This window comes from Hippoglossus stenolepis, chromosome 3, assembly GCF_022539355.2.
Source record: "Hippoglossus stenolepis isolate QCI-W04-F060 chromosome 3, HSTE1.2, whole genome shotgun sequence".
NCBI classification, from domain to species: domain Eukaryota; kingdom Metazoa; phylum Chordata; class Actinopteri; order Pleuronectiformes; family Pleuronectidae; genus Hippoglossus; species Hippoglossus stenolepis.
Window position 1 is genome coordinate 17897452 of NC_061485.1, and position 9747 is coordinate 17907198.

General features: G+C 42.2%; 2 protein-coding genes across 2 annotated transcripts; one reads left to right on the forward strand and one right to left on the reverse strand.

Annotated features, from left to right (window-relative positions):
• Positions 1-1030: 1030 nt before the first annotated feature.
• On the reverse strand, positions 1031-5483 carry inpp1 (inositol polyphosphate-1-phosphatase). Its single transcript, XM_035153041.2, has 6 exons — positions 5157-5483; positions 3780-3985; positions 3633-3693; positions 2939-3139; positions 2683-2857; positions 1031-1949 (listed from the first exon to the last, which is right to left on the reverse strand). The coding sequence occupies exons 2-6, from the start codon at positions 3981-3983 to the stop codon at positions 1448-1450; spliced, it is 1143 nt and encodes a 380-aa protein (XP_035008932.1). The 5' UTR covers positions 3984-3985; positions 5157-5483; the 3' UTR covers positions 1031-1447.
• Positions 5484-8332: 2849 nt separating this feature from the next.
• On the forward strand, positions 8333-9187 carry LOC118104662 (protein S100-B). Its single transcript, XM_035151695.2, has 2 exons — positions 8333-8476; positions 9038-9187. Exons 1-2 carry the CDS (start codon positions 8348-8350, stop codon positions 9185-9187), a joined length of 279 nt encoding a protein of 92 aa, XP_035007586.2. The 5' UTR covers positions 8333-8347.
• Positions 9188-9747: the final 560 nt, after the last annotated feature.

Consider the following 9747-nt stretch of genomic DNA (forward strand, 5'->3'; position numbering starts at 1 on the left):
TAGTTCACTGTCAGCACTGCTGTCAGGAGTAAATTAAGATTCAGTATCTTATTCAATGTCAATTCTGAAAGCAGACTGGAGGTGTTGGGGATCGAACTACCAACGTTTGATTTATAGTGAAACTAGCAGGTCAGAGACGTCAGCTGAGTGGGCGGTCCTTCAGGACCTGTGTGAACACAAACACGCCCATGACATGTTTGTGTTCACACAGCGAAAGGAATGAGGGCATGTGTGTCCCTGACCACCTCTGAATGTGGTCTGAGGGTTCGGATCTCTGGACGCATTCGGGACACATTTGGGTAAGTTCAGGGTTCAGACCTGACTCAGCGCTGATCGTTGACTCCTCGTTACCTTTCTCTCTGGCAGTGAAGCGTTCCTCAGCTGTCCAGCAGTGAGCACTTAAGTTCTTCCCAACTCTGACAACTTCTCTTCAAGCGACATGGAAACAAATGGTTACAAAGCGTAGCAGATGTTTAATAAATGCATGTCAGGTCAAAGCTTTACACAATTCACAAATCATGTTCCGTTTGTCTCTGCACAGAGGAAGTTCCTGGACCACACTGTGATGGAGCGGTGACTTGTCGCTCATGGGAGTGAAGCAGATTCTGGTAAATTAAAACTTTGTGCCCATTATTGTATTGTCCCATATTAGACCAGTCTGGTAAGACATCAATCAAACTCTGTCCTTTTCCTGTTTGGATGCAGATCAAAACATTTGACACCAACATACCAAAGTGTAGAGTCAGTAGATTTATTAACTGACAGAACTGGATCATTAATGTTTCTCTTCCTGCATGTTGGTATCGTCTCTTTTGGATGAACTAGATGAAACTAGATTTTTCATATTCTTTCCGATCCTGCCAACCACCACCAGTGTCTACACCTCAGGGGGATTTTCAACACTATGCCCAGCCTCACCCCTGTCAATCATGATGACATCATGAGGGCTCTAAGCACCAAATAGACTCATTCATATCACATCACTTTCTCCTAGTTGTGCAAGACAAAAAGATTTTTCAACTGAAGTCACTCCTGGTTGAACTGACATGTTTAATTCCCTTTAAAAACAGAATTATTGTACAACACAGGTCATTTTGCTTTCCAATCATTTTGTCTCACATCACGTCAGCATCGTTTCCAAAGGAATTAGATTAATTCAAGTTTTCTTCTGCCAAACGTTTTCCATCCAAACGGGGCTGACCTCCATTTTGGGAACCTCTGATAATGATTGAAAATAAAACAGTATTTGCGAATATTATTTGGCCCAGACCTGAAGTAAAATATACTCTTGCATATATATATTTATATCTGGTTAAAAATAAGAGTATTACTTATAGTTAAAATATTTCATCCTTCACAGAAAACCTCTTCTCTATCATAGAAAAACATTTATATGATCATATATGTGACAATAACTGCTTCAGCGTTTGATGATCAGATCCACTCTTTACAACAACTTCCCTTTCAGAGCTGCGAGGATGCTGTGGAGCTGAGAACAGTCTCGATACGCCACCAGGCCTCCCTGGTTGGCCCAGCGGTCAGCTCCTTTACACTCAGTTTGAGACTGGTGATAGGTCAGTTCTGCCTGGCCATCCTGTGCTTCAGAGGCAGACTGCAGACTCTTACTCAGGTCCACCACTCCCCCTCCGAGGGCTCGGAGCAGGGCGTGGGGAGCACAGGAGTCCCACTTAAAGGTGCTGCCCTCTGAGAGGACGTAGACGTCAGCGAGGCCCTGGATGACACACAGGATCTTGTAGCCGGCTCCGGAGGCATACATGAGCTTCTCAGGGCCGCACAGTGAAGTCAAGGATTCCTTCACCACCTGCTTCTCACTGGAGCTCAGCACCGCTGAGAGGCCTCGTCCCTTTCCTGATCCACATTTGGGCCGCGACAGCGAGCAGATGTTAATGTCGCCACAGGACACGCCCCAGAAGTGTTTCCCCCTCCAGCTGTCAACACAAGCACGGAGTGGAAAGGTGAGAACGTTTCACTTCAGAGAGGAGACACAGAATCAAAATGCAGGAGGATACTGAAGATGACTGACAGTTAATTCCTTCACTCGGACAACAACATGAACCTGACAGGAGCACTGCACCCAGTCACTGAGCTCCCCCTAGAAAAACATGTCTATAAACTGTCCACCAACATCAACTTCTTCATGTAGCTGTTCATAAGGCTCCTCAGGGAGTGAGTCACCTCCTCATCTAAACACTCCCCACAGTTTAGTGACTGTTCTGACAAGTAGGGTACCTGCTCAGACTCATCTCCTAATGTTTTAAGACTTGAAGCAAAAACTGAGACTTGCAGGACGAGTACTGGCTGCGTGAGGTGAAGATGAAGATCCAGTCACAAAGACGGAAAGTGAACAGTAAATAAAGTATGAGTAAACAAAATAGACAGATGATCAGAAAACCTTCCTGCCTTCATATCTTGCTTTGTCTTTCTGCCCAGCAGTGTTCTTGATCTTCGTTAGGCTTCATTTTCAAATCCTCAGTTCATTGTTTAGAGGAGCCTGTGCTTTTTGAGAATTTTACCACAAAGTTTGAAGAGTATTTACTCGCTCAGGAAATATTCTTAACCGGCCTCTAAAAAGTCAGTTAAGGTAACATCTAAATTACATTTTGAGAAGAAGGGCGCCTATACCTTTGATTGCTTTCACAATGTGCAACTTCTTTTACCCACCGTCCATTTGAGGGATCTTTGTAGTTGAACGGCTGGTTGATGACGCCCATGACGGGCTCGCCTGTGCTCCGGAGGTAAACCCCGATCAGAACCAAAGCACAGTGCAGACCTGAAGGAAACAGGTGACCCTCCTCCAGCACCTCCTCTCGGCCCTCTATGTACTGACTGGTGGCATCTTAATTAAAAAGATAACAGAGACGATCAGTTCTCAGTGAGATCAGATGCTTAGAAATATTCACGGGGCCGAGCCCTTCACCTATGGGGTCGATCCAGATGCCGAGCTCGGAGGGGCTGAGGGGCACCGTCAGACCCTCTGTGCTGGCGTCAGAGGTCGCAGGGTTTTGGTGGATGGCTCGAGCAAGCAGAGACGCCGCCGTGCGGTCGCCGTCCAGCACCGTGGCCAGCAGCGCCGCGGTCTCCTCCTCCGTACCGCACACCGTGACAATCACGCTCTCTCCTGTAGACACAGAGTCAGTGATACCTCATTTCTTTCACACTAATTACTGAATGTTCACAGAGCGCCGCGTGCTGTGACACACATGTAACATGACTCTAACACTCTGAGTACTCATCATTACCTCAAGTGTATTTTTAGCCTTTCTAACAGTTCAAACACAAACTATGAAGGTGAGGTGATTACTATTATTAACCTCTACACTCAGACAATGAGAGTCAGAACTCCTATGGTGGATCAACACCTGGCCCCATATTCTCTGTGTCTTTTCATTTAATTTGATCAAATAAGTCTCATTGAGGAATATGTCCCATGTGACCACGATATCATCAAGAACTAAAACAAAACAGCTAAAGATTCTCTGGTTCCAGCTTCTCAAATGTCAGGAAACGATGCTGCGTGGCACTGTTGATATCCCCATACACGACCTTAACTGACCCCAAACACATACATGTGGTTTGTTGTGTGTATGTTATGTGTAATATTGCATAATTACCAAGCCCATTCTCAAACTTGTTGGACTCCTCTCCATGAATGAAGTCAGCCATTTCAGGAAACTGCACAGAAGAACAGATATGACAGGATATTAAAAAGCAGTACATCCTCCACCATAGAGCCATACTTACTCAGTGACCTCTCCTACCTGAGTGCCGACATCATGTCGGATCATCTCCTGGATCACCACGTCGGCGAGCGTCTTGAAGTCCTGGACGAACTTCTTGTTCTTGTCATCTCCCGTCTTCTCTTGCACGAGGAGCTGAAACAGCGGAGCCTCCTGCCTGCACACCCGAGCCACGTTAGCCGCTTTCTCAGCCACGCGCAGCAACAGCCTCAACAGCTCAGCCATGCCTGCGTGGAGAGAGAATAATCACAATATTGTTTTCAGCAATAGCAATATAACAAAATTGATATATTGCTTAGGCATCGTGAAGGCATAGCGAGGAGGTAGAATTGATCTACGTCGGATTTGTAAAATGTTTTGCTGTTTATCCATTGTTTATAATTCTCTGCTTGTGAAGAAGAGTTTAAACTATAACACCTTTTAACACTTTTAACATTATTATGCCTGACCAAAATTATGTTTCACAGACGGTTGACCAGAGGGGTCCGATGGCCTCTGCAGTTAATGATTAGATGTCTTATTTTTGTGTTAAGAGTTGCCATCCTGTCTCTGGTATTAACATAATTTTGGTCAGGCATAATATAAGCCATACACAATATTAAATGGTCTGTAGTTACATGGAGCGTTTCTAGTCTTGATGACCACTCAAAGCTCTTCACAGTTTTAACTCTTATTATTAATAAAGATATTAAGAGGTATATAAGTATTATAAGTAACAAATAACTTCAATCAGGAGCAAAAAACACTCTTCAAACTTAAAAGAAATAATAATGTTACATTTATCATCCTTATAATCAAAAGACTGATATTTAACTTTTTTAATCTTCATACAATTTTTTTTTCTATTTGAGGGTTTATTCAAAAACTGCTCCTGTGGGGGAGAGGAAAAGAGACGAGGCCAGTCATTACACACACTGAGTTAATTATAGTCTCAAAATGAAAACAGGACATATCTGAAAAAAGACAAGAGCGTGAGGCAGGGATGTGGTTTCCAGCTCTTTGCATAGTGAACCGCACAGTATCTGCTGAAGTCAAATGGTGCAGCCGTAAAACACTGCAACATCCAGATCGCCATTTATACAGTGGGCTAGACTCAATTACACGAGTGTGAGGGAATAAAGGAGAAATTAGAAAACACCCAAAACGCCTTAATACAACTGTAGAAAATACTTCAGTGTCCTCTCAGGGGGATTTAAACACAGTCTGCGGGAAAGACGGGCCTCAATGAAATAAATAGACTTTTCACACAGTGGATAGAACTTGCTCCTGTGTGTTCAATTGACTGCAGCCAGATGTGCTGCTGCTGCTCGTGACGTCCCAGATGTTTAGCTTAGCACCGGGATACGCCGCGTAGCAAAGGAATGTCCGCGTCAGGGAGAAAAGTGGCGGAGAGCTCACCTAACACCGCGTCTCCCGGGAGCTGTGTCTCCGCTCGCCGCCCTGCAGTCACCTCAGACGGGCAGATTGATGCGGCAGGACCGGGGCAAGGCACTTCTAGTTTCTGTGAACAACAGGCGGTATCAGGGATCTCGGTCAAAAGCAACGGATCCGTCTGCGCTGGTTTCTCTACGTCACTGCGCGTTTCCTACGCGGGGGAGGGGCTGCACGACACGGCCGACACCCACAAGGTCCCGCTTGTTGCGTCACCGGCGGGGGAGCACGGTGTGTTTCACAGGGAGCGGCCGACCGGAAGTGGAGCCGCTTTGCTGCGGTCAGGGCGTAACTTCTGTTCCTGTAAATATAATAAATATCCAAAGTCCAAAGATTAAGAAGTCCATTTCCTAACAACATCTGTCCATCCGGTTTATTGCTAAGAGTGAGATTTAATATTGATCACAGAAACTGCAGCTTTTGTGAGACTGGAATTGAAACAGCTGACCATCAGTTTTTCGATTACATGTTCTCTGTAACTTTCTGGGACTGTCAACTAACATCCAGCTCCCCGCTCCCCTCTCAAGGCAAAACGTTGTGTTTAATATGAACTTAAGGGACATTAAAGGGATAGTTTAACCAAAAATGACAATTCACTCATTATCTACTCACCACTATGCCGATGGAGCGGTGGGTGAAGTGTTTGAGTCAGCAAAACACTTATAGAGTTTCAGGGGTAAACAGCGTCACAGCCAAATCCAATACAATTGAAGTAAATGGTGACCGATTCTTCAAACGTAAAATAAACAACAGAAAGAAACTGAAAATGCCTCAATACTGTTCCTGTGGTGTCAGCCAAGTGTCTGTAAGCACAGACATTCGAAACAGCGTCATTTACACCGTGTTTTTTAGCCTCAATTTCCACTGTGATGCACGAACGCAGCTCCGGAGGAGGATCACAGCAGACATCATGGTAGCTGCAGTATTCATAAAGGATAGACATTTTTTGAATTTCTGATAAATAACCAAATTCTGTTGGGCATGCACTTGTTTTTTCATTGCAGATATGTGAGCCAACACCAAAAAAAAAAACGCTGAAGTGACAGTACAGTTAAATACACAAACATTCAGATAAGTAAAAATGTGTTAGAAAAAAATAAAACACAGCATTTCTACATCATGTCAAAAAAAGTATGTATAGTATAGATATCATGAGAAAGGACAAGAATGACGTGCGTTCTAGTGCAAATTCGAAATTCAGATTCCTCGTGTATTCTTTATAACCAATCCTATTCAGTTCCTCTCATATCTACTGTCAGTATACACCCTCCACGCAGGGCTGGACCTGTACATCTGGGGGCCCTGGGCAGGATACGTGTGGGGGACCTGCCTCGCAGTGGAAAGAGCCGCTTTTGATTACTTACAACTATTATTCATCTGAAGCTGATGAATTTAAATTATTGTCTTCAGCATTACAATGAAAAAAAAGTCTCTTTTTGAAAATTTTTGGGAAAATTCATTGTTTTAGTCTTCTTGTCCACACATGTGACGTAGACTACGTTAAATGTTTCACCGTGAAAAGGCCTTACTGACAACTTTTTAAAAGTACACATTTAAAGAACAAATACTTTGTCTAGATGTTCTTCACCTAGTAGATATTACATTAACCAACATTATTTTATTTTTTTGTCCAACCCGCAAATTTGCTTATGTCCGGGGGGCCCTGTGTTACTAACGTTCTAACGTCATTGCTGCCAGTTTTGGATCAAACCAACGTGATGATCTTCACTTGTGGCCCTATAGTCTCAGTAGCAAACAATTCATTGGCAACCCTAATGCAAAAGATGTATGACTATGGGGTCCCCCTGGTGGCTGTGGTGTCCTTAGCAACTGCCTGGTTTGGCTTATATATTGTAAAATATTGTGTTTTCTGACATGTTGCTGTGTTTACAGAAATGTTGTGTGTTGACATATTTTTTCTAACATGTTGTGTTTTCTGAAATGTGTTTCTTTTTAAATCTTGTGTTTTCTGATATGTTGTGCTTTCCAAAATCTTGTATATTGTTTGGTGAAACGTTGTGTTTTCTGAAATGCTGACGTGCCTCCGCTCCAAGGGCCACCGTACTTAAGAGCTCTTTTACAGTGTAGGAACCTTTCAGCAGACCAACCCCCAGTATCTCTTCCACAAACACAGACCTAGACCACAAACCCACTGGTGAGTGCTATTAGCAATTTTAGAGGAATGACACAAGCCATATCCTCTGTAATAAATGATGTCAATGCTCTTGTTTTGTATGGGTGTTAAAGGTGCTTCTAATTACAACCTAAAAGGGAAAAAAATATATATTTCTAGTATCACATTTATGTTTGTTTTTATTGCCTAACAGCGATGGTATTAATACTATCATGTTGATAGTATTTGATAATTAACCTAAAATATAATAAATGGAGAAATGTACTTAGAAAAGCTTTTCAAATGATTTCTACAATTACACATTCACAACCTTTAATTTCTCATGCAGAGTTTACATACATTATTCTACATGCTGAGCCGATAGCAATGCCGTTGATGAAAATGCATCAGATGCAAACATTGCACTCTGTCAGCACTTTTCGTTAAGGGACTTCTTTCATTTAATTTACCTGTAACCGTGATTGTTATTACAGGTGTTAACAAACTGTGCACAGAGTATTATGGACGTGATCTGGAACAAATCCAGAATCTGCTGAAGTTTGCAGGACTCTAGATCAGTTTGTGGCCGGAACTGACTGTGGAGAAATGGTGAAACCTGATCATAGTCAAGTGACACATTTTAAAAGCAAATGGTTTTTGGTCAAATCTCTGACCACTAATATCCATTAGTCGTACATTACATAGTGCATGGTAGATGTAAGTGGAAGCGGTTGATCAATACATTTTAGCCTGGACGGTGAACTGGGTGAGGCAGTGAAGATACTGCCGGATAAGCTGCTTGTCTCAGTTAGGATCCTTACAAGACAGACGCGTTTCTTCAGATGCAGGTAAGAAAGACTCAATCTTTATTTTCATATATTCATTGATGATAGCTTCTAGATAATATGTTACTAATGCATATGCTGCAATGCATTTTATGTACAAAACAAACTCAAATTGATTCATCTCTCATATGACATCTTCACGTGAGAGTAAAATACTCGGCTGTGTCCCGTTGTGTGTGTTGCAGGCTTCAAAGGAGACCATGTCAGAGCTGGAGAGTAGCATGGCCAGCATCATCCGAGTTTTCCACAAATACTCGGGTCACAAGTGCAACCTGAGAAAAGCTGAGCTTAAAGCACTCATCAATAATGAGATGAGTCATTTCATAATGGTACGTTATGGATTTATAATAACTGGCCTGTTTTTGACAGCACTGTATATACGAATTGATATTACTCACAACAACTTAAACACTCAGGCTTCTTTTGACTAATTGGAGACTGTGTATTGCAATTAAGATACTTGTATATGTTGACAAAAGCTGTGCTGGTATTCTATTGAGGACTGACTTTGGTTTTGGTTGGTCGGTTGTCAGAGTGAAACATCATGACAGCTCTTCAATGATTAGACTGGGAATCTGTAACAATTATTACACATAACTGGATGATTAATTTAGTTATCATTTTAATAATAATTTAGATCTAAGACAATAACTGTACTTCCATCAAACATAGGATACAAACATGTAAATGTGAAATGTGAGATGAGGTAAATGGGCAGAGAATTAACTTACAACATTCCTCTACCGCCACTCTCAGCTCAAACTGTAAATCTTTCATTCAATCTATCAATTTTAGTTCTCTGGTGCGAAATGAATGTAATTTCAGCCTCATAACGTCACTGTCTTGCAGACTTTTAGGATTAACTTTGATTCGGTTTTTCTGCTCAACAGAAAATCCATGAGAATGAGATCCTGGACGAGCTCTTCGCGGACCTCGACCAGAACGGCGACCTGGAGATCGACTTCAAAGAGTTCATCACCCTCATCTCCATGGTGACCTCAGCATGCCATGAGCTCTTCATCCCAAGTCATCATGACTGATTAGCATGTACACTTATATCTCATTAAACACGATGAGGTAGATAGGAACAGTGTCTGTATTCTTTAAGTGGGAGTGAATGATTAATGCCCATTAAGATGACGTCTGAGCAGATTTTGACTTGGAGGCAGGTTGTTGTTGCATTTTTTTTTTCTGTATAAACGACTTGTTGCATGGTAAAATAGCGAAAAATAGAAAAATATAGTGTATGCAAATCTATGCACCGATCCAATACCACATCTTTAAAATATATAAGTTTCAGTCACATAATTCTGCAATTTTCTTTTTCCAGATATTTTAAGTGTGACAGCAATTATGTTACTATCCTTTATCTGTGGCTGCACTGTAGAAGCTATTTAAAGGACGTGGCTGCTGTGTATATCTGAGGATTCTCAGTCATCCAGGTCATGGTATTTTCAGGAGTTGTAAGTGTACATAGTCAACTGGACACGCTTATGTTTCTCAAAGATGTCTCACCTCTCATCTGAGAGGTTTCTTCAGTTCTGAAGGTACTTTGTACACTTGTACAACTCCTGACAGTAATTGTTGTGTAGTAGACTTG

Bases quoted from the DNA above. Each gene is read 5' to 3' on its own strand.
- inpp1 (XM_035153041.2), bottom strand. From the start codon at position 3,983: ATGGCTGAGCTGTTGAGGCTGTTGCTGCGCGTGGCTGAGAAAGCGGCT. The intron at 2,858-2,938 runs GTGAAGGGCTCG...TTTTTAATTAAG, and splicing joins CATCTGGATCGACCCCATAG to ATGCCACCAGTCAGTACATA. The intron at 1,950-2,682 runs GTGGGTAAAAGA...TTGTGTTGACAG, and splicing joins AAAGATCCCTCAAATGGACG to CTGGAGGGGGAAACACTTCT.
- LOC118104662 (XM_035151695.2), top strand. From the start codon at position 8,348: ATGTCAGAGCTGGAGAGTAGCATGGCCAGCATCATCCGAGTTTTCCAC. The intron at 8,477-9,037 runs GTACGTTATGGA...TCTGCTCAACAG, and splicing joins AGATGAGTCATTTCATAATG to AAAATCCATGAGAATGAGAT.